This window comes from Salvelinus sp. IW2-2015, unplaced genomic scaffold, assembly GCF_002910315.2.
Source record: "Salvelinus sp. IW2-2015 unplaced genomic scaffold, ASM291031v2 Un_scaffold2500, whole genome shotgun sequence".
NCBI classification, from domain to species: Eukaryota; Metazoa; Chordata; class Actinopteri; order Salmoniformes; family Salmonidae; genus Salvelinus; species Salvelinus sp. IW2-2015.
Window position 1 is genome coordinate 70,834 of NW_019943816.1, and position 25,591 is coordinate 96,424.

At 43.5% G+C, this 25,591-nt stretch overlaps 1 protein-coding gene across 1 annotated transcript in view; it reads right to left on the reverse strand.

The window, feature by feature from the left end:
- LOC112074111 (extracellular matrix organizing protein FRAS1-like) overlaps positions 1-25,135 on the reverse strand; it is a gene marked incomplete at its 5' end in the record, with an annotated part of 31,001 nt that extends 5,866 nt beyond the window's left edge. Inside the window, 4 exons of the mRNA XM_024141331.2 lie at positions 11,387-11,566; positions 18,578-18,718; positions 19,123-19,263; positions 24,990-25,135. Coding sequence (XP_023997099.2) covers positions 11,387-11,566; positions 18,578-18,718; positions 19,123-19,263; positions 24,990-25,135 — 608 coding nt within the window. The remainder of the gene's footprint in view (positions 1-11,386; positions 11,567-18,577; positions 18,719-19,122; positions 19,264-24,989) is intronic.
- Positions 25,136-25,591: the final 456 nt, after the last annotated feature.

Sequence of the window (25,591 nt, forward strand, 5' to 3'; positions counted from 1 at the left end):
GGGAAGATAACTCCACTGTTTGACTGAGTGGAGGAACAGAGGAGGGAGAGATAACTCCACTGTTTGCTGAGTGAGAACAGAGGAGGGAAGATAACTCCACTGTTTGACTGAGTGGAGAACAGAGGATGGAGAGATAACTCCACTGTTTGACTGAGTGAGAACAGAGGAGGGAGAGATAACTCCACTGTGTGACTGAGTGGAAGAACAGAGGAGGGAGAGATAACTCCACTGTTTGACTGAGTGGAGAACAGAGGAGGTGAGAGATAACTCCACTGTTTGACTGAGTGGAGAACAGAGGAGGGAGAGATAAACTCCACTTTTGACTGAGGTGAGAGAACAGAGAGGAGGATAACTCCACTGTTGACTGAGTGGAGAACAGAGGAGGGAGAGTTAACTCCACTTTGTGACTGAGTGGAGAACAGAGGAGGGAGGATAAACTATGTTTGACTGAGTGGAGAACAGAGGAGAGATAACTCCACTGTTGGCTGTGTGGAGAACAGAGGAGGGAGAGATAACTCCACTGTTTGGCTGAGTGGAGAACAGAGGAGGAGGGATAACTTTAATGTTTGACTGAGTGGAGAACAGAGGAGGGAGAGACAACTCCACTGTTTGGCTGTGTGGAGAACAGAGGAGGGAGAGATAACTCCCACTGTTTGGCTAAGTGGAGAACAGAGGAGGGAGGGAAACTCCCTGTTTGGCTGAGTGGAGAACAGAGGAGGGAGAGATAACTTTAATGTTTGACTGAGTGGAGAACAGAGGAGGGAGAGAACTCCACTGTTTGGCTGTGTGGAGAACAGAGGAGGGAGAGATAACTCCACAGTTTGGCTGAGTGGAGAACAGAGGAGGAGGGATAACTTTAATGTTTGACTGAGTGGAGAACAGAGGAGGGAGAGATAACTCCACTGTTTGACTGAGTGAAGAACAGAGGGGGAGAGATAACTCCACTGTTTGGCTGAGTGAACAACAGAGGAGGGAGAGATAACTCCACTGTTTTGGCTGTGTGGAGAACAGAGGAGGGAGAGATAACTCCACAGTTTGGGCTGAGTGGAGAAACAGAGTAGGGAGAGATAACTCACTGTTTGACTGAGTGGAGAACAGAGGAGGGAGAGAACTCCACTGTTTGGCTGAGTGGAGAACAGGAGAGGGATGGATAACTTTAATGTTTGACTGAGTGGAGAACAGAGGAGGGAGAGATAACTCCACTGTTTGGCTGAGTGGAGAAACAGAGGAGGAGAGAGAACTCCACTGTTTGGCTAAGTGGAGAACAGAGGAGGGAGAGATAACTTCCACTGTTTGACTGAGTGGAGAACAGAGGAGGGAGAGATAACTCCACTGTTTGGCTGAGGGAGAACAGAGGAGTGAGAGATAACTCCACTGTTTGCCTGAGTGGAGAACAAAGGGGGCGAGGGATAACTTTAATGTTTGACTGAGTGGAGAACAGAGGAGGGAGAGATAACTCCACTGTTTGACTGAGTGAAGAACAGAGGAGGAGAGATAACTCCACTGTTTGGCTGAGTGGAGAACAGAGGAGAGACTAACTCCACTGAGTTCAAAACAACTGAACATATGTGTCCTAGAAGTACACTGAACAAAAATATCACGCAACATGTAAAGTGTGGTCCAGTTTAAATACTAAAGATCCAGAAATGTTACATACTCACAAAAAGCTTATTCTTTAAAATGCTTCATTTCTCTAAAATGCCAAATTTGTCTACATCCTTTTAGTGAGCATTTTTCCTTTGCCAAGATAATCCATCCACCTGACAGATGTGGCATATCAAGAAGCTGATTAGACAGCATGATTAATATCAGGCACACTGTGGTGGGGACAATAAAAGTCCACTCACTCTAAAATATGAAGTTTAGTCACACAACGTAATGCCACAGATGTCTCAAGGTCTGAGGTAGTGTGCAATTGGCATGCTGACTGCAGGAATGTCCACCAAAGCTGTTGCCAGAGAATTTAATGTTATTTCTCTACCATAAGTCGCCTCCAACATTGTTTTAGAGAATTTGGCAGAACGTCCAAACTGCAGACCACGTGTAAACCACGCAGCCCAGGACCTCCATATCTGGCTTCTTCACCTGCGGGATTGTCTGAGACGCAGACACCTAGACAGCTGATGAAAACTGTGGGTTTGCATACCAAAGAATTTCGTCCAAAACTGTCTCAGGGAAAGCTCAGCTGCATGCTTTTTCGTCCTCACCAGGGTCTGGACCTGGGGCTGTGCATTATTCATGCTGAAACATGAGGTGATGGAGGTGGATGAATGGCATGACAATGGGCTTCAGGATCTGAAGGATCTTTTCTCCAGGAGATTAAAATAAAGTCTCCTAAACAAAGAGACATTTCTCCAGGGGATTAAAATAAAGTCTCCTAAACAAAGACATTACTCCAGGGATTAAAATAAAGTCTCCTAAACAAAGACGTTTCTTCCAGGGGATTAAAATAAAGTCTCCTAAACAAAGACATTACTCCAGGGGATTAAATAAAGTCTCCTAAACAAAGACATTTCTCCAGGGATTAAAATAAAGTATCCTAAACAAAGACATTTCTCCAGGGGATTAAAATAAAGTATCGAAACAAAGACATTTCTCCAGGGATTGTCTTAAAGTTCTTAATTGCTCTGAAAAATGAAGTCAAACTTCAGAAATCCTTCAGTAATTTATTGATATCTTGAACCCACCCACCCACACACACACTACACCACCCAAACCCCCAACACACACGTTAACCCACCCCCCACACCAACACACTATCTGTTTCAGTAATTGAGTTGACCACCTCCTTCCACAGTACTGGAGGCACATTAAATTGAACTGCTGTGCAGCTTCCTTCAGCTACCAGGACAGGAGAAGACAGACAGACACCAGACCTGGCAGCCTACGTACATCGGCTGTGTTCAAAATGGCTTCTTATTCTGAAAATATTGTGCAATACTTGTGACCAGAGCCTTATGGGTCCTGGTCAAACGTAGTGCAATATATAGGGAATAGGGTGCCATTAGGAAAGCAGCCATTATTTTATTGCATCTCAGATATGTAATTTGTCTCCCAGAGTAAAGAGAGAGAGCATATTGATCTAGCTGTCAAAGTCATTCTCCTCCTCTGCTGCTCGACTCCGTGACATTATTTGACAGGGACCCCAGAGACAGTGAACTGCCGGGTACATCACTTCGTATTGTGCAGTGGGTGTGTCATAACTCAACGGTGTCGTTAATGAATCACGAACTGCATCGGGATCTCTTTATGTTCCTTGTTCAGTTGAACAGGTTCTAAATCTAAGGGGTTTATGTTTAGGACTGGGGAACCAATGTACTGCTCGTTTTATTTTCTAAATCAGTGTTCCTTTATCCTGGAAATAGGAATCGAATAGTGGAATCAGGTTTATAGACCTATGAGTTGAATAGTGGAGTCAGGTAGGTCTGATTCAGTCCCTGAGTAGAGGGAGAGAGCTCTCCCAGGTCTGAATCAGTCCCTGGTAGAGGTAGAGAGCTCTCCCAGGTCTGATTCAGTCCCTGGTAGAGGGAGAGGGCTGTCCCAGGTCTGAATAAGTCCCTGAGTAGAGGGAGAGAGCTGTCCCGGGTCTGAATCAGTCCCTGGTAGAGGTAGAGAGCTGCCCCAGGTCTGAATCAGTCCCTGGTAGAGGTGTAGAGCTCTCCCAGGTCTGAATCAGTCCCTGAGTAGAGGGAGAGAATGAAAACCCAGCTGTGTTTCAGGATATAATAACCTGAATTAACACAGAGCACCACTTAGCCCTCAACACTGGCCATCACGGTCCACACACACACGAGTGTGTTGACAATGGAACAGACGGAACTACAGGCTGGAATTTTCTCATAAAGACACCCGATCTCTATCGCTGTGTGTGTGTGTGTGTGTGGCAGCCGCCCCCTCCAGACAGGAGCCTAGAGGAAGCTCAGCATCTGTCTGGACATGCTCTTAAAACACAATAGACCCCATTGATGTTTTCAGGACACAAACACCCTGCAGACAGACACACACAACACACACAACACACACACCACACACACACACACACACACACACACACACACACACACACACCACCTGCAGACACACACACACTCCACACACCGCTGGCAATTAGACTACACCTTGACAGTGAACCCATTGAACCCAACCTCAGGAGACTGAAAAGATTTGGCATGGGTCTCCAGATCCTCAAAATGTTCTACAGCTGCACATCGGAGGCATCCTGACCAGTTGATCACCACTGGTATGCAACTGCTCGGCATCCAACCTCAAGGACCTACAGAGGGTAGGTGGCCAAGGTTCCTGCCATCCAGGACCTATACACCAGGCGTGTCAGAGGAAGGCCCAAAATCCTGTCAAAGACTCCAGTCACCCAAGGCATAGACTGTTATCTCTGCTACCGCACGGCAAGTGGTACCGAAGCGCCAAGTCTAGGTCAAAAAGGCACTTTAACAGCTTCTGCCCCAAGCCATAAGACTGCTGAACAATTATTCAAATGGCCACCGGACTATTTACATTCACCCCCCCCTTTGTTTTTACAACGCTGGTACTCGCTGTTAATTATCTATGCATAGTCACTTTACCCTACTACATGTACAAATTACTCGACTAGACTGACTCAGTACGGTACCCCTGTATATCGCTCGTTATTGTTATTTTATTGTGTTACTTTATTTAACTTTAGTTTATTTAGAAAATATTTTTCTTAACTCTATTTTCTTAAAACTGCATTGTTGGTTAAGGGCTTGTAAGTAAGCATTTCGTGGTAAGGTTTACACCTGTTGTATTCAGCGCATGTGACAAATACAATTTAATTTGATTTGATTTGTTGGCTCATACTAGATTAGACTCAAAGTCTGGAATCAAGTGTATAGTCTGGAATAAGTGATAGTCCCTGGTATCAAGTGAATAGTATGGATAAGTGAATAGTCTGGAATCCAAGTGAATAGTCTGGTATCAAGTGAATAGTCTGGAATCAAGTGAATAGTCTGGAATCAAGTGTATAGTCTGGAATCAAGTGTATGATGTCTGGAATCAAGTGAATAGTCTGGAATAAGTGATATAGTCTGGAATCAGTGAATAGTCTGGATCAAGTGAATTTAGTCTGGTATTAAGTGAATAGTCTGGAATCATGAATAGTCTGGAATCAAGTGATAGACCAATTTATATCATTCCAATGGCACCAATCCCTATATAGGGAGGGCCCTGGTCAAAATAATGCACTGTGTTGCAGGGGGATCCAGTGGGTGTTTGCTAACAGCTTAGTTCCTCCACTGTAACGGGAGGTCAGTGTGTTGCTAACAGCTTAGCTTCCTCCGTACGGGGGTCAGTGTTGCTAACAGCTTAGCTTCTCCCTGTAACGGGGGTCAGGGTGGTGCTAACAGCTTAGCTTCCTCCACTGTAACGAGGGTCAGTGTGTTTTGCTTAACAGCTTAGCTTCTCCACTGTAACGGGGATCAGTGTGTTGCTAACAGCTGGACTTCTCTCACTGTAAGGGGGATCAGTGTGGTGCTAACAGTTAGCTTCCTCCACTGTAACAAGGGTCAGTGTGTTGCTAACAGCTTAGCTTCCTCCCGTAACGGGGATCAGTGTGGTGCATAACAGCTTAGCTTCCTCCAGCTGTAAGGGGTCAGTGTGTGCTAACAGCTTAGCTTCGTCCACTGTAACGGGGTCAGTGTGGTGCAAACATTAGTTCCTCCCCGTAAACGGGGGTCAGTATGTTGCTAACAGCTTAGCTTCCTCCACTGTAGGGGGTCAGTGTGTTGCTAACAGCTAGCTTCTCCACTGTAACGGGGGTCAGTGTGTTGCTACAGCTTAGCTTCCTCCACGTAAGGGGATCAGTGGGGTGTGCTAACAGCTTAGCTTCTCCACTGTGAACGGGGGTCAGTGTGGTGCTAACAGCTTAGCTTCCTCCACTGTAAGGGGGTCAGTGTGTTGCTAACACTAGGGTAGGCCTTCCTCCACTGTACACGGGGGTCGTGTGTGCTAACAGCTTGCTTCCTCCCTGTAACGGGGGTCAGTGTGTGCTACAGCTTAGTTCCTCCACGTAACGGGGTCAGTTGTTGCTAACAGCTTTAGCTTCCTGCCACTGTAACGGGGGTCAGTGTGTTGCTAAAGCTTAGTTCCTCCACTGTAACGGGGGTCAGTGTGTTGCTAACAGCTTAGCTTCTCCCACTGTAACGGGGGGGTGTGTGGTGCCTAACAGGCTTAGGTCTTCTCACTGTAACGGGGGTCAGTGTGTTGTAACAGCTTAGCTTCCTCCACTGTAACGGGGGTCAGTGTGTGCTAACAGCTTAGCTTCCTCCACTGTAAGGGGGGTCGTGTGTGCTAACAGTTAGCTTCCTCACTGTAACGGGGGTCAGTGTGTTGCTAACAGCTTAAGCTTTCTCACTGTAACGGGGGTCAGTGTGTTGCTAACAGTTAGCTTCCTCCACTGTAACGGGGGTCAGTGTGTTTGCTAACAGCTTAGCTTCCTGCCTGAAACGGGGTCAGTTGTGGGTGCTACAGTTGCTTCTCCACTGTAAGGGAGTGTGTTGCTAACAGTTAGGCTTCTCCACTGTAACGGGGTCAGTGTGTGCTAGCTAGCTTTCGCAGTAGGGGCTAGCTTAGCTTCCTCCACTGTAACGGGGTCAGTGTGTGCTAACAGCTTCGCTTCTCCACTGTACCGGGGGTCAGTGTGGTGCTAACGTTAGCTTCCTCATGTACGGGGGTCAGTGTTTGCTAACAGCTTAGCTTCCTCCACTTGTAGAGGGTGGGTCAGTGTGGTTGCTAACAGTTTAGCTTCCTCCATGTAACGGGGGTAGTGTGGTTGCTAACAGCTTTAGGCTTTCCCACTGTAACGGGGGTCAGTGTGGTTGATAACAGCTTAGCTTCTCCGACTGTAACGGGGTCAGTGGTGGTGCTAACAGCTTAGTTCCTCATGTAACGGGGACTCAGTGTGTGCTAACAGCTTAGCTTCCTGCATGTAACGAGGGTAGTGTGTTGCTAACAGCTTATGTTCCTGCACTGTAAGGGGGAGTTCAGTGTGTTTGCTAAAAGCTTACTTCTGCCACTGTAACGGGGGATCAGTGTGTTGCTAACAGCTGAGCTTCCTCCACTGTAGGGGGGTCATGTGGTGCTAACAGCTTGGTTCTCCTGTAACGGGGGGTCAAGTGTGGTGCTAACAGCTTAGTCCTCCACTGTAGAGGGGGGGATCAAGTGGTGTTTGGCTAACAGCTTTTAGCTTCCCTCCACTGTAAACGGGGTATCAGGGTGTTTGGCTAACAGACGTATTCTTCCTCACTGTAACGGGGGTGCAGTGTTTTTTGCTAACAGCTGAGCTTCCTCACTGGTAAGGGGGTCGTGTACTGCTAACAGCTTGAGCTTTCCTCATGTGGGTATGTTGTGCTGGGAGCGGGTAGCTCCTCTGTAACGGGTCAGTGTGGTGGCTAAAGCTTAGCTTCCTATGTAACGGGGATCAAGTGTGGATGCTAACAGCTTTAGCTTTTCCTCCACTGTAACGGGGGATCAGTGTGATGCTAACAGCTTAGCTTCCTCCACTGTCTGACTGCCTCATACTGGGATGGAACCAGTGATCCTCTGCTTCTCAACACACATTACAGTCCTCCTTGACAATGTTGCAATGGGTTGAGTCATGCAAAAGGCACCGATTCCACCGGCTCCATACACAACGTTTCAAGCTAGCTGTGGAGTGAGCTTACAACAACGTGTTTAACTCTGTTATGCAGTATATAGAGAACAGGGAGCCGTTTGGGAATGCAACCTTAAACGAGAAGTTTTCTTTTTTTAAACCAATCCTCTATGTTTGATGTAAATAGAATGATATAGAGGGTCCAGATTTTTTTTTTGTGATTTCACTTGTTTTTGAGAAACTCACCCCAAACAGAAAATCACTTCCTCATCCTCGTTGTTCAGTATAGGGGCCCTGAAAAAAACATGTTCGAAGGCTCCAAATTCACCCAAATAAATAATTTTAGAAACGGCAAAGCTCTCAGTACAGTGACGCAGGTCTTTAGATGTTGTACACATGAAAGTGTGTCATTCGGAACTTCATCCGCAACGTTATACTCCATTTTGTGCGACTCAAACCAGTTTTCCCTTTCCAGTTGTTCCATTCTCCGTGTAGCCTGCTGCTACAGGTAATTGCCTAAAATAGATGAAACACCAGCATAACATGTCTTAAAAGGGCATTGGCCCTCCTCCATGCCGTTTCTAAAAGGACATATGTGGGTGTTTTTGGAGTCTTTGTTCATATTTTTTAGTCAAGTGATTTGCTGTTTGGGGTGAGTTTCTCAAAAACAAGTGAAATCACTAAAAAGGTGTCTGGACCCTTCTATAGCATTCCATTTACATCAAACATTGAGATTTGGTTGTTAAAAAATGTAATGTCTTCTTTAATACTCCAATCCATCTATCCAGAGCAGACTCACTATCCAGAGCAGACTCACTACCCAGAGCAGACTCACTATCCAGAGCAGACTCACTATCCAGAGCACACTCACTATCCAGAGCAGACTCACTATCCAGAGCAGATTCACTATCCAGAGCAGACTCACTATCCAGAGCACACTCACTACCCAGAGCACACTCACTATCCAGAGCACAATCACTATCCAGAGGCAGACTCACCTATCCAGAGCATCACTCACTATCCAGAGCAGATTCACTTATCCAGAAGCAGACTCACTACCAGAGCACACTCACTATCCAGCAGCAACAATCACTATCAAGCAGATTCACTATCCAGAGCAGACTCACTATCCAGAGCACACTCACTACCCAGAGCACACTCAAGCTATCCAGAGCAGATTCACTATCCAGAGCACACTCACTACCGGCAGAGCACACTCACTATGCCAGAGCACAATCACTATGCCAGAGCAGATCACTATCCAGAGCAGACTCACTATCCAGAGCACACTCACTACCCAGAGCACGACGTGCACTATCCGAGTAGCAGCACTCACTATCACAGAGGCAGATTCACTATCAGAGCAGATTCACTATCCAGAGCAGACTCACTATCCAGAGCACGATCACTACCCAGAGCAGACTCACTATCCCAGAGCAGACCACCTATCCAGAGCACACTCACTACCCAGAGCACAGCTCACTATCCAGAGCAGATTCACTATCCAGAGCAGACTCCACTACGCAGAGCCACAACTCACTACCAGAGCACACATCACTATCCAGAGCAGATTCACTATCAGAGCAGACTCACTATTCCAGAGCACACTCACTACCCAGAGCACACTCACTATCCAGAGCAAATTTCACTATCCAGAGCAGATTTCACTATTCCAGAGCAGACTCACTATCCAGAGCAGACTTGCAACTATCCAGAGCACACTCACTATCCAGAGCAACAATCACTATCCAGAGCAGATTCACTATCCAGAGCAGACTCACTATCCAGAGCACACTTCACTACCTCAGAGCAGACTCACTATCCAGAGCAGACTCACTACCCAGAGCACACTCGACTATCCAGAGCAGATTCACTATCCAGAGCAGACTCAGCTATCCAGAGGCAGACTCACTTACCCAGAGTCACAGCTCACTATCCGGAGAGCACCACATATCCAGAGCTAGATCAGCTATCAGAGCAGACTCACTACCCAGAGCACACTCACTACCGCAGAGCAGATCTCACTATCCAGAGCACACTCACTACCCAGACACACTCACTATCCAGAGCCACGTATCACTATCCAGGAGACACTGCACTACCCAGAGCACACTCACTATCAGAGCACACTCACTATCCAGAGCCACACTGCACTACCCAGAGCAGCACTCACTTATCCAGAGCATCACTCAACGTACCGAGACAGATCACTATCCAGAGCCACACTCACTACCCAGAGCACACTCACTACCCAGAGCACACTCACTATCCAGAGCAGACTCACTATCCAGAGCACACTCACTATCCAGAGCACACTCAGCTATCCAGAGCACAACTCACTACCCCAGAGCACACTCACTACCAGAGCACACTGCACTATCCAGGCAGCACTGCACATATCCAGAGCACACTCAGGTAGCCCAGAGACACGTCATCTATGCCAGAAGCACACTCACTATCCAGAGCAGACTCACTACCCAGAGCAGATTCACTATCCAGAGCACAATCACTACCCAGAGCAGATTCACTATCCAGAGCACACTCACTACCCAGAGCACACTCACTACCCAGAGCACACTCACTACCCAGAGCACACTCACTATCCAGAGTAAACAAATTGAGGTAGGTCTATCTGGATCAACTCTGAGCCATTTCTGTCATGCTGCGTACGAAACAGTTATAAGCTCAAACTCTCGTATTGTGGGTTTTGAAGCTCAACATATTTACATCTCTCTGACACTTTCATTCTACCGTTGCACCACATGAAGGGATTTAGAAATAAATTAGGACAATGTTTAAACAATTCAATAAACAACAGATAGTAATATTTAGCTCCTCCGGAAAGACAAGTACTCTAACTGGGTCAGGAAGATATGTAGTTTACTCTTGCACAGTTTACTCTGCAATTAGCATAATAGCTAGCTGAGTTTGTGATTTGTGAGTGGTAGGGGAAGAGTTCTAGGGAAATCCAGCTGTGGAAAGACTATAAACAGGAGGACTACTAGTTATCTCTAAGCCCGAAGGAAATGGTGGTACTGAGAAAGAGAACATTGCTGGTGTGTGTGTTTGTGTCTCACACATACTGGCCTTCACTCCCTAATGATAGGCTGAGTGTATGTGTGTGTGTGTCAGAGATAGCTGTATTCATAACACACACTGGTCTTGGCCATGTTCTGTTATAATCTCCACCCGGCACAGTCAGAAGAGGACTGACCACCCCTCAGAGCCTGGTTCCTCTCTAGGTTTCTTCCTAGGTTTTGGCCTTTCTAGGGAGTTTTTCCCAGCCACCGTGCTTCTACATCTGCATGCTGTTTGCGGGTTTTCGGCTGGGTTTCTGTACAGCACTTTGTAACATCAGCTGATGTAAGAAGAGCTTTATAAATACATTTGATTTGATTGATTGATCGTTGTCAGTCGTAGGAAATACTGGGGACTGAGGTGTCTGAGACATAGTTATGGTATGTTTTGTATAATATGTGTAATGTTGATAGTATGTGTAACCACCAAATCAACCCGACACTGAGCGGAAATGATGCCGCTATCAGACCCTACTGGAGAAACTACTTCGAGAACACTGATGTGCTGATTTACGTCATCGACAGTGCAGACAGAAAAAGATTTGATCAGATGTTATCTCATTTCCCAAATGGTTAAAGGGATAGTGTGAGATTTTGGGCAATTAAGACCTTTTTTCACCATCAGTGTTCTCCAGTAGGGTCTGATCTCCCCCCCCCCCCCATGAACACATAATCTACTTGCCTCTGCAGGTGTGTAGAGCATCCAGGTAGAAGCGAGCGGGACATCTGTCCACACACACTCCGTGTGGTGTTGCTCTGTGTGTGTGACTGTTCTGCGGCAGAAGGGCCTCCTCTGGTTTGAGACACCTCAGACAGTCAGAGGCCAGAGGACCTAGACATCCCCTACAAGACGGATGGCAGACTGCGGAGAGAGAGAGAAAACCACTTTAGTCAGACTTCCCTCACACACACACACACACACACACACACTCACACTCAGACTCACACACACACTCACAACGATAGGTGGTACACTACAGTAGGGGAAATGGTAGGGTGGAGGTGTTAAAAACAAACGACTTCTGAATACATATTTTAGGGATATGTACCGAAATTAACAGAACCATTATTTTTTTGTTCCGTTCCACTGTTCCCGACCTGCAAAATAAAGTTCTGAACCGGTTCGAACCCCTAAAAAGTAATGGTTTACACCGTTCCTTTCTGTTCCTTTTAAAATGTCTGAAATCTGTATTTTTTTTTGTTTTTTTACATAGCTCGACATTAAATGACTTTACCAATCAGTGCGGAGAGAGCAGTTTGCTATGGAGCAGGCAAGCTAGAGTTTACATACACGATGGACAGACACGGGTAGGGAGTGAGAAGAAAGTTAGATGTTGCAGGTGGGGAGAGAGTGAGAGAAGGTGGAGGAGGAGGCTTGACTTGAAGCGCTGGGTATCTCGTTATGAAATGCATTATCTGATTTTTAGGAGTTGTCTTAACGTTGGACCAACAAGCTTGTGAGTGCAGAACGGCACCAGAATGAAAAACACGTCTTACGTTTTTGTCGTTAATAAATCCAACGTTAAACGTGATAACTATAGTATCTGTAACTTGCATTTAAAAAGCTAATTCATTCATTCTCTAATTATAAATCTCTCCCTAATTTCTGAATCACGCTTGTAACATCAGTAGGTTACTGTAGCCTATGCTTCAGAGGGGCAGGTTTCCTATACATACACTGGCAAATATTTTCAGCTGGCAGGCTGACACTGGAATACGTTTCTGTCTACTAAATTACGTAAATGTAAACATCATGTGAATGACAGTGAAGGCTTTGCATAGATGCCTTGTTTTTTGTGGGACAGAAAAAAATGCCAGGAATGTAAAATAACATTATTAACTTCTCTAGGATAGGGGGCAGCATTTTCACGTTTGGATGAAAAGCATACCCAAATTCAACTGCCAGCTACTCATCCCCAGAAGATAAGATATGCATATTGTTAGTAGATTTGGATAGAAAACACTCTGAAGTTTCTAAAACTGTTTGAATCATGTCTGTGAGTATAACATTACTTATTTAGCAGGCGAAACCCCGAGGACAAACCATTCAGAATTTTCTTTTTTGAGGTCACTCTTTTCAATGGATTTTCATTGGGAATACAGATTTCTAATTGACCTTCTTGCAGTTCCTACCGCTTCCACTGGATGTCAACAGTCTTTAGAAATTGGTTGAGGGTTTTTCCTTTGTGTAATGAAGAAGTACGGCCATTTTGAATCAGGGTCACTTGTTGTGTCCTGTTTGTTAGAGGCGCATGACCAGAAGGCTAGCTACAGTTTATTTTAATCCTGTATTGAACACAGATCATCCCATCTTCAATTTTATCGATTATTTACGTAAAAAAATACCTAAAGTTGTATTACAAAAGTAGTTTGAAATGTTTTGGCAAAGTTTACAGGTAACTTTTGAGATATTTTGTAGTCACGTTTCACAATTTGAACCGGTGTTTTTCTGGATCAAACGCGCCAAATAAATGGACATTTTGGATATATATCGACGGAATTAATCGAACAAAAGGACCATTTGTGATGTTATGGGACATATTGGAGTGCCAACAACAGAAGCTCGTCAAAGGTAAGGCATGAATTATATTTTTTACTTCTGCGTTTTGTGTCGCGCCTGCAGGGTTGAAATATGCTTCTCTCTCTGTTTACTATAGTGCTATCCTCAGATAATAGCATTGTTTGCTTTCGCCGAAAAGCCTATTTGAATTCTGACATGTTGGCTGGATTCACAACCAGTGTAGCTTTAATTTGGTATCTTTCATGTGTGATTTAATGAAAGTTTGATTTTTATAGTAATTTATTTTGAATATTGCGCTCTGCATATTCTCTGGCTTTTAGCCAAGTGAGACAGTAGCGTCCCGCCTAAACTCAGATTTTGGGATATAAATATGAACTTTACCGAACAAACATACATGTATTGTGTACATGACGTCCTATGAGTGTCATCTGATGAAGATCATCAAAGGTTAGTGATGAATTTTATCTCTATTTCTGCTTTTTGTTACTCCTCTCTTTGGCTGGAAAAATGGCTGTGTTTTTCTGTAGCTATGTACTGACCTAACATAATCGTTTGGTGTGCTTTCGCCGTAAATCCTTTTTGAAATCAGACATGTTGGCTGGATTCACAACAAGTGTAGCTTTAATTTGGTGTCTTTCATGTGTGATTTCATGAAAGTTTGATTTTTATAGTAATTTATTTGAATTTGGCGCTCTGCATTTTTACTGGCTTTTGGCCAAGTGGGACGTTAGCGTCCCACATATCCCAGAGAAGTTAAGCGGTTCCCATGCTTTCAAATAACGGTTCTGTTCCTGAACAGTATAGATCAACCATGTCATCATGCAACAGACGTCATCAGAGTACTGCCAACACTCGGTTTGTTATTTTTATGATATAGTTTTCATTAAATCGTTTTTAATCATAGCTAAAGTTTCTGTTGCTTCTGATTCCGTGACGCCTTTACGGCTGAGACCGCAAGTTTGTGTCCTGGATTCCTGTTAAGTAGCAGTTAGCTGCTAGCAGATTCCTGTTAAGTAGCAGTTAGCTGCTAGCAGATTCCTTTTAAGTAGCAGTTAGCTGCTAGAATATTCCTGTTAAGGGATCAGGCCCCCTTTTCTCCATTTCCGCCCCTGTTGAGGGATCAGGCCCCTTTTTCTCCAATGACATGCCCAAAGCAAACTGCCTGTAGCTCAGGCCCTGAAGCCAGGATATGCATATTATTGGTACCATTTGAAAGAAAACACTTTGAAGTTTGTAGAAATGTTAAAATAATGTAGGAGAATATAACACAATAGATATGGTAGGTGAAAATCCAAAGAAAAACCAACCAGATTTTTTTTGTTTGAGAGACCATCCTCTTAGAAATGCAAGAGAATTGTAAAATAGCTCCCTGGATGCAATTCATATGGCTTCCTTAGGGTGTCAGCAGTCTATGTTCAAAGTTTCAGGCTTGTAACTTCAAAAACTAATAAGAAATAAGAGTTTTTGTATGAAGACATAGTCTTGAAAATCTGTCATCGCGCGCCATGATGAAGTTGCGCGCCATGATGAAGTTGCGTGCCATGATGAAGTTGCGCACCTGCTAAAATCGGTTTCCTATTGAACATACTTCTTCCGAAAGATATATTATAGGTTGATTACATTTTAGGGTGTCTGAGGAGCAAATACAAACGTATTTTAACTTGTTGAAACAAAGTTTAGGGGTAGATTTTCGGTTCCTTTCTCTGCAATTTGAAGGAGTGGATTACTCAAATCGATGGTGCCAACTATACAGACTTTTTGGGATATAAAAAATGATTTTATCTAACAAAACGACACTACATGTTATCTCTGGGAGCCTTTAGATGAAAAATCAGAGGAAGATTTTCAAAAAGTAAGTGAATATTTAATCTTTATATGTGAATGTATGAAACCTGTGTAAAGCTCGTCGTATGAAGTGCAGCGTGGTACGTGTTCATGATACATTATTTACTCAGAAAACCCAAACAAAACAACAAAAGAATAACGAACGTCACGTTCTGAAGGCTTTTCAGAGCTAACAAATAACAACATCCCACAACCTAAGGTGGCAAAACAGGCTGCCTAAGTATGATTCCCAATCAGAGACAACGATAGACAGCTGTCCCTAATTGAGAACCATACCCGGCCAAAACATAGAAACACAAAACATAGAATGCCCACCCCACATCACACCCTGACCTAACTAGCCAAATAGAGAAATAAAACATCTCTCTAAGGTCAGGGCGTGACAACCTGTGCCGGTAGAAAAAATATTTTAATGTGGGGGCGCCGTCCTCAAACAATCACATGGCATGTTTTCACTGTAATAGCTACTGTAAATTGGACAATGTAGTTAGATTAACAATAATTTAAGCTTTCAGCTGATATAAGACACTTATATGTACCTAAATGTGTAACCGCTATAATAACTGTTAGAATTTATTTGAATTACGCACCCTCCAGTTTGACCGGAAAATGACCCGCTAACGGGACACCGATCCCTAAGAAGTTTTAAGTAGCAGTTACTATATCTGCTAGCAGACTCCTGTTAAGTAGCAGTCAGCTGCTAGCAATGTTAGCCCACCAGTGATTTGATCCACGGCTGGAAATCATTTCCACACAATCAAGACGAAGATAAGGTGGATACGGTGGAAAATGGACAGGAATTTGGCTGCCCTAAATGCACCATGTTCAAGCATCTTTTGGGAAAAGATCCTGTGGCAGTTTGCTCGGCTACGAGAAAAGGAAAACTTGCTTTCTAAGTACACCGACCTTGCTGTAACCCAGGCAAACCTAATCTCAGTTTTAAATGCCTCCAATACCAAAGCTGTCGATGAGTTGGGTGGCGTTGATCTAACTCAATCCAACGGACAGATATTAAGGTCAACTCCTCGGCCCCATGGGAGACTGGACACTCGCAAGGTGTAGGAAATTGGGGAGGCAGTCTGGCCACCTATCTATCTGTGAAGATCTGATCCAGCTATCAAACAGCTATGGGTCTGTCTACAGTCTGTGCACCAACGAAGGTCCAATGTCACCCAGGAGCCCGTGTCCATGACAACAACTCTCTCCTGCCCACGGTTCAGGCCAACTACTCCAATATTGACACCATCGTCACTCACGTAGGTTTTAACGACCTTCGTTTTAGGCGATCTGAAAAAACTGTGGGAGGACTACATAAAATTTTTAAAGACCCTCGCTTGCACAGGGAAGAAAATAATTATCTTTGGCCCCCTCCTGTGCTACTCGCTTCTCTCTTTTTAAAAGAGACGGGATTCACCCTAACACAAGGGATTCCAGGATTTTTTCCTGAAACATTGCAAACTGTTTTAGAGTCAGACAGTGTTTTTTAGTGGTTCAGTTTGTATTGTTATTCTTTAGTTTTTTATCCTCTTATGTTTGTTGTGTAATAAATATTTAAGTTTTTATTTCCATTGTTTGTATTCGTTTTTTCCTGTGAAGCATATTGTGTTGCATTCCACGTATGAAATGTGCTGTATAAATAAAGCTTGGTTCTGATTCTGTTCCCTCTAGTGGTGTGGGGGCTGTGCTTTGGCAAAGTGGGTGGGGTTATATCCTGTCTGTTTGGCCCTGTCCGGGGTTATCATCGGATGGTGTCACTGATATCTCCTGACCCCTCCTGTCTCAGCCTCCAGTATTTATGCTGCAGTATTTTATGTGTCGGGGGGCTAGGGTCAGTCTGTTATATCTGGAGTATTTCTCCTGTTTTATCCGGTGTCCTGTGTGAATTTAAGTATGCTCTCTCTAATTCTCTCTTTCTTTCTTTCTTTCTCTCTCTCTGAGAACCTGAGCCCTAGGACCATGCCTCAGGACTACCTGGCATGACTACTGCTGCTCCAGTTTCAACTGTTCTGCCTGTGGCTATGGAACCCTGACCTGTTCACTGTGATTACTATTATTTGACCATGCTGGTCATTTATGAACATTTGAACATCTTGGCCATGTTCTGTTATAATCTCCACCTGGCACAGCCAGAAGAGGACTGGCCACTCCTCATAGCCTGGTTCCTCTCTAGGTTTCTTCCAAGGTTTTGGCCTTTCTAGGGAGTTTTTCCTAGCCACCGTGCTTCTACACCTGCATTGCTTGCTGTTTGGGGTTTTAGGCTGGGTTTCTGTACAGCACTTTGATATATCAGCTGATGTCAGAAGGGCTTTATGAATACATTTGATTTGATTTTGATTCTGTTCCTGTACAAATGTCCTTATTTTCCGGTGTTCGGTACTGTTCCCTGGACCGGTTCCAAACCCTGAGTGACTTCAGAAAGTATTCACACCCCTGAACTTTTCCCACATTTTGTTGTATTACAGCCTGAATTTAAAATGGATTACATTGAAATTTGTGTCACTTCCCTACCCCATAATGTCAAAGGGGAATCATGTTCTTAGAAAATTTTACACATTTTTAATAAAATGGGAAGCTAAAATGTTTTGAGTCAATAAGTATTCAACCCCTTTGTTATGGCAAGCCTAAATCATTTCAGTAGTAAAAATGTGCTTAACAAGTCACATAATAAGTTGCATGGTCTCACTCTGGGTGCAATAATAGTGTTTATCATTATTTGTGAATGACTACCTCATCTCTGTAACCCCAAACATACAATTATCTTATCAGTCGAGCAGTGAATTTCTAACACAGATTCAACCATAAAGACCAGGGAGGTTTTCCAATGGCTCGCAAAGAAGGGCACCTATTGGTAGATGGGTCAAAATAAACAGCAGACACTGAATCTCCCTTTGAGCCTGTGTTAATTTTTTGTATTTTTTTTAACCAAAACATGATGAAGTTCTATTTTTAGCTGATATGGGAATGAAAACCCAAGGAGCATTATCAAACATAATGTTTAGGATACACTGGTAAGTATATGAATATATATCCAGGGCATATTTTTTTTAAATAAATCTGATTATTGCACATGGAGATGTGGAATGTTAAAAAGGCTAGCTAGCTTGCTATGTTTTTAGCCAGGCTGCCAGCTAGTTATTACTAGCAAGAGAAAGCGACTCTTCCATGCTTTCACAAAATGAAAATACAAAAATAATCGGCCCCTTGTGAATGGGAGTGGGACCGGCGAGGACATCATGTTACCAAAAGGTGTCCCCCTACTCCAAAAATGATTTTAGTATTTTCATTTTTGCAGGCACAAAGCTTGTAGTAACCTTAAGCCCAACTCAAGCCCTAAACCCTAAAACCCTAAACCCTAAACCCCTAAACCCCAAACCCTAAACCGCTAAACCCCTAAACCCCTAAACCCCTAAACCGTAAACCTCTAAACCCTAAACCCCTAAACGCTAAACCTCTAAACCTCTAAACCCTAAACCCCTAAACCCCTAAACCCTAGAGGAAGGCTCTTACTGTGACAGGTCTGATCCTGGTGGTACAGCCCATCTCCGCAGGTCTCCAGACACTGGTCCTGGTGTAGAGACAGTCCCTGGGAACAGAGGGTACACTGGGACACAGAGGGGCCGGAGCAGGACCAGCAGGAGCTGTGACAGGCTGAGAGTGAATAGGTCAGAGGTCAATCACACTGTTGGAGCCAATCAGGAATTTGGCGAGTTTCAACATTATAAAAACGTTGTACGGGCTAGGTTCAAGTTTCAAGTTTTTATTGTAACGTTAAATGTACAGTGAAATGCCTTTCTTGCTATCCAGCATGGTCCTACCCACATTTGTTCATGGTCCTACCCACCATGAACAAAAACCTGATTCACTAAATCAATTAATGCACTGATGAGTTGATTAGTTGAAGCAGGTATGTTAGAGCTGGGCTAGGACATAAGCCTGCCATGAAGACACAAGGGCTATAAACTATGTGCAGGTTTTGGTGCAGCCCAGAACTAATACTGAAACTGTATGAGTATGAGAGGTATTCATGTAAACTGTGTTGAGGAGTTGCTTACCTCTGCAGCGGCCATGGTCGTCTATGTAATGCTGTTCTGGACAGTGGGAAATACATTTCCCATGATGCATAGCAGAGCCCTGGGGGCAGCTCGTGCACTTGGGGTTGTCAGGGTAACAGGTAGCGCAGGACGAATCGCACGCTGTGGGGATGACACACACACAAACACACACATTATTTTTAACCATTTTAAATGTATCTACAATTTAACGTTTCAATAAAGCAGTTTAAATTTACTGCTCAACAGCATATGTGTGAGATATATTCTTTGTCACTTATAAAGGGGCTTTCACACACAAATTGGTTTGGAGCGTTTTTTCCCCCCAACTCTGGTGCGTTTACCCCCTTAGTTGGGTTCCTTTGGACTGGTGTGAGAACTCTATCCGCACTCAGGGGGGCACTGAACAACATGGTACCTTGGTGCGGTTCGCTGCAGGTGAGCAAGCAGTTCAGACCAGACACAGGAAAAGAACCAGAGTGGCGCAGTGTGATTGGTTGTGTGACTGATCACATGCAGCAAAACAGCATCATAACCCGATATGACTGAAACATCCTGTGAGTAGCAGCTCATTTATGGGCTCATCCAATGCAGATTAGTTTAGGGGAGACAGGGGGCTATACCAGGGATATACCAGGGATATACCAGGGATATACCAGGGATATAGACATCTGAATATAGTTTATTCACGTCGCAGTTTCCTCCGGCATGTTGTTGGAAGACCAAAACGAAAGTGAAATGAAGATTGGGACACACAAGTGATGCTTTATAATACTCGTAGATGGATTTAACATGAGTTTTAGTTGGGGTTTGTTTGACATTTGGCTAACATTAATAATATGCATGTCAATCTCTCCTGGCTCAAAGTGGAGGAGAGATTGACTTCATCACTACTTGTATTTGTGAGAGGTATCGACATGTTGAATGCACCTATTCATACCCCACAAGACATGCCACCAGAGGTCTCTTCACAGTCCCCAAGTCCAGAACAGACTATGGGAGGCGCACAGTACTACATAGAGCCATGACTACATGGAACTCTATTCCACATCAAGTAACAGATGCAGCAGTAGAATCAGATAAAAAAAAACAGATAAAAATACACCTTATGGAACAGCCGGGACTGTGAAGCAACACACATACAGACACATGCTTACACACACACATCATAACATACGCACTATATACACACGTACACATCACAGGAGGTTGGTGGCACCTTAATTGGGGAGAACGTGCTCGTGGTAATGACTGGAGCGGAACTAGTGGAATGTAACAAATACATCAAACACATGGTTTCCAGGTGTTTGATGCCATTCCATTTGCATCTGTGAGGAACGACGCTGTGAGACGAGAAGTAGGTACAGGGAGAACATTTAATGAGCAATTGGACATGGAAGAGGACAGGACAGCGTCTGGACAGGGGAATAAATAACGACATCAACGCTAACACAGGGAACGAACGGGGAAGTATACAGAGATAGGGAAGGCAATCAACAAAGGGAAGGAGTCGAGGTGAGTCCAATGAGCGCTACTGTGTGTAATGATGGTGACAGGTGTGCGTAATGAAGGGCAGCCTGGCGCCCTCGAAGGCGCCAGAGAGGGAGAGCAGGGGCAGGTGTGACAGCGCCGTTCCAGGCATTATCCGCTTAGCAGACTCCTGTGGTACACCTGGATGTTGTATTGTAGATACAGTACGCGGTAGTAGAGGCCTGAAGAAACACACATTAATGTGTTGTGAATGTGTTCTAATGTTATTAAAATTGTAGAACTGCCTTAATTTTGAAGGACCCCAGGAAGAGTAGCTGCTGCCTTAGCAGGAACTAATGGGGATCCATAATAAACCCCAGGATGAGTAGCTGCTGCCTTGGCAGGAACTAATGGGGATCCATAATAAACCCCCAGGAAGAGTAGCTGCTGCCTTGGCAGGAACTAAATGGGGATCCATAATAAACCCCAGGAAGAGTAGCCGCTGCCTTGGCAGGAAATAATGGGGATCCATAATAAATACAAAGACAAATGTGAAACCAAGCAGACCAAATGAAACAAATTCAATGTAACAAATAATCAAACTCTTATTGGACTTCAGCTCAAAACTATGTGTGAAAACGCCCAAAGTCAAACATACCTTTAGTATTAAACTACCTCAACAAAAGATTGCTTTACATGTATGTTAATAAGCCCATGCCAAAGAATCAATTCGTAATTCAAAATACCAATGTATTCAAACAAGCCCCTTAACTCCTGTCTCCCACAAAGATATTGACTCAATCCAATCCCTTTCCTGCACGTTGCTTAGCTTGAGGGGGAAAGAAAAGTACCCATTAAAACTTCTTCTTAATAGGGGGCGCCATTTCCACTTTGTGAAAAAATAGTGCGGCCTCGTACTCTGTTCTAGATCATATGATATGCATATTATTATTACTATTGGATAGAAAACACTCTGAAGTTTCTAAACTGTTTGAATTATATCTGTGAGTAAAACAGAACTCATTTGGCAGGCAAACTTCCAAACAGGAAGTGAAAATTCTGAAATGGGTCTCTGTGAAGAGCTGCTCCTATTCAATTGCCTTGTATTTATGGATATGTATGCACTTCATACGCCTTCCACTAGATGTCAACAGGCAGTAGAACGTTGAATGAGGTGTCTAGCCTGATGTGACAGGTCAGCCATATTGGCAGTATTTTGCTGCGCACCTGGGAGCACCATATCGTTTTCTGCAATGCCTTACGTAGACACGAAGAAATGCTCCGTCTGGGACGTTATTGGATACATACGAGAAAAACATCCTAAAGATGGATTTTCAACTGAGTTTGACCAGTTTATTCGACTTTTATTATGACTTTTGGAATTTTTCATTCCATGCGTCAAACTTTCATGGACACGTGAGCTACACCATGCTAGCCAAAGTTGCCAATTCGATAGAAGAAATGGACATTCTAAAACAAAACAACGATTTATTGTGGAACTAGGACTCCTGGCACTGCATTCTGATGAAAGTTCATCAAAGGTAAGAGAATATTTATGATGTTATTTCGTATTTTTGTTGAATATGTTGACTCCAACATGCTGGAGAATGGCTGAGCGCTGCTTTTTACTAGTTATTTTTTTTAAATCTAACACAGCGATTGTATTAAGAACCAGTGTATCTTTAATTATATGTCCAACATGTATTTTTCAGCAAAGTTTATGATGAGTTTTTCTGTTAGATTACGTGACTCTCCAAAATTTCTGCGGACAATTTGAAACATTTGTGCGCCATGTTCACAATGTAAAACCAGGATTTGTAGCTATAAATATGCACATTTTCGAACAAAACATAAATGTATTGTATAAAATGATGTTATAAGACTGTCATCTGATGAAGTTGTTCAAAGGTTAGTGATTCATTTTATCTCTATTTGTGGGTTTTGTGAAAGCTATATTTGCGGTGAAAAAATGGCATTGTGTTTTGGGCTATTGTGGTGAGCTAACATAAATATATGTTGTGATTTCGCTGTTAAACATTTGAAAAATCGGACATGTTGGCTGGATTCACAAGATGTTTATCTTTCATTTGCTGTACAACATGTACTTTTCATAAAAGTTTTATGATGAGTATTTCTGTATTTCACGTTGCTCTCTGTAATTATTCTGGCTGTTTTGGTGCCATTTGTGACTATGGCTGCAATGTAAAACCAGGATTTATAGCTATAAATATGCACATTTTCGAACAAAACATAAATGTATTGTATAACATGATGTCATAAGACTGTCATCTGATGAAGTTGTTCAAAGGTTAGTGATTCATTTTATCTCTATTTGTGGGTTTTGTGAAAGCTATCTTTGCGGTGAAAAAATGGCGTTGTGTGTTGCGCTATTGTGGTGAGCTAACATAAATATATGTTGTGTTTTCGCTGTAAAACATTTTAAAAATCGGACACGTTGGCTGGATTCACAAGATGTTTATCTTTCATTTGCTGTATTGGACTTGTGATTTCATGAAATTATATTATATGATATTCCCTGTGGCGCTAGGCTAGGCTATGCTAGTCAGCGTTTCTGATGAGGAGGATCCCGGATCCGGGAGGGTGATTAATCTCCATGTTGCTATAGCTACTATAATAGACTTAGTTAGGTTATATCTCCATGTTGCTATAGCTACTATAATAGACTTAGTTAGGATATATCTCCATGTTGCTATAGCTACTATAATAGATTAGTTAGGTTATATCTCCATGTTGCTATAGCTACTTAATAGTCTTAGGTGTATATCTCCATGTTGCTATAGCTACTATAATAGCTTATAGGTTATAACTCCATGGTGCTATAGCTACTATAATAGTCTAGTAGGTTATATCTCCATGTTGCTATAGCTATACTATAATAGTCTTAGGTTATATCTCCATGTTCTATAGATCCTTCAGAAACTATGAAGAGAATGGCCTTCACAACGGTGGATAACTCCCTCACTATGTCCCCCAAATGGGCACCCTACATTATATATATATTCCCTCATCCCCCATGGGCCCTGGTTTAAAATTGAGTGCACTAAATAGGGAATAGGGGCCCTGGTTAAAATGAGTGCACTAAATAGGGAATAGGGGCCCTGGTTAAAATGAGTGCACTAAATTGGGAATAGGGTGCCATTTGGGACACAAGTCCTCACTCAGCTCAAGGTCTAGAAGGGATTTATTTTTGCTGAGTTCTACCACTCTTTTCCATCTTTTTCTTTCAAATGAGAAACAATTGATATTCATGTGGTTTATTTAAGGAGACGTGGATCCTCGTTAAGATTGCAATAAGGTATAATTAAAAACAGTTTGTTTTGTTTTGGTTGTAATAAACAGTGTGAGGAGTGCTGACTAGCCACTTTACTCATGTGGGGGAGGCTGACTACGCTCTGGTGGGTTACAGAGAAGAAAAGCGAAGTGAACAAAAACATCCTCTCTAGTTGACTTCATATGAAAACTCTATCTGGTACACACTAAGCCAGGGATGGGCAACCTTGATAGGGGTGGGGGTCACAAAAAGAAAATAGAACTCATCATGAGGAGCCGCAGTGGCTCGTGGGTCTGGGGTACCATCGTCAATACCTCGCCACACTAAGAGCATCTTAGCAACTCCCCTCGTGACAGAGAGAAGAATAAAACCTGTTTTAAAGTGCAGTTAGCCATCCCTGCACTGAACCTTATAAAACACAAACTGTAATAGTAATTTTCCTTGCGGTCAAACATGATGCACCTACATTTATTGGGAAAAACAAGTCTTTGACAAATACATTCCAGTGAGATATTATAATTTTGTGTCACCTCTACAAAAAAACAAAGATGAGGAAAAATGGCTTTAAGAGTCGTTTTAAGAACAGTAACTACAGAATTCAAATAACTCAATGTGGCCGCGGGTCAACTCACCACGGAACGTTGTCCTAAACCAATGGCAGTGTCAGCTGCAGTTATGCTCACCATAACATGTTCTAGTCATTCTAGAACATTCAGGTAGTCTAGTGAGGTAGTCTAGTGGTTAGACCGTTGGACTAGTAACCGGAAGGTTGCTGGATGGAATCCCCGAGCTGACACGGTAAAAATCTGTTGTTCTGCCCCTGAGCAAGGCAGTTAACCCACTGTTCCCTGAGTGCTGTGGATGTCGATTAAGGCAGCCAACCGCACCTCTCTGATTCAGAGGGGTTGGGTTAAATGTGGAAGACACATTTCAGTTGAATACATTCAGTTGGACAACTGACTAGGTATCTCCTTTTCCCTGGTACTGGTGTAAAAAGTCATTTCAATGGAGATTCTCAATTGACTTGTTTTTTAAATGTTTTTTTTGTTGTTCTAAGACGAGGCTTAATCTGTGTCTGGGAAACCATCCCAATGGATTCTGTGCTCACCATAACAGGTTCCTTGTTGTGTGTAGTAGCCTTGGTCACAGTCTGGGACACAGAGTCCATCTCTGAGGAGGTGAGACGGGTCAGAAACACCACAAACAGTCCTGCTGGCTTCGGCCCTGAGCACACTGAACAGGATGCATGGCAACCTGGGGAGAGATAGAGAGAAAAAATAAGCGAGAAAGGGGGGGTGAGAGAGAGAGAGTGAGAGAGAGTCAGAGAGAGGGAGGGAGAGAGAGAGAGAGAGAGAGATGAAGAGCGAGAGCGAGAGCTGAGAGAGAGAGAGAGAGAGAGGGAGAGAGCGAGGAGGGAGGGAGGAAGAGAGAGAGGAGAGAGCGGGAGAGAGTTGAGAAGAGAGAGAGAGTGAGAGAGAGAGAAAGAAAGAAGAAAAGAGAGAGAGACAGAGAGAGAGAGAGAAAGGAGAGAGAAGAGAAAAGAAGAGAAGAGGAGAGACAGAGAGAGGAGGAGAGAGAGCAAGAGAGGAAAATTATAAAATATGGAGGAGATCATCCACTGGATTTCTACTGTAGGATATACTGTAGGATCTACTGTATGGATCTACTGTAGGGTATTACTGTAGTAATACTGTAGGATCTATGTAGGAT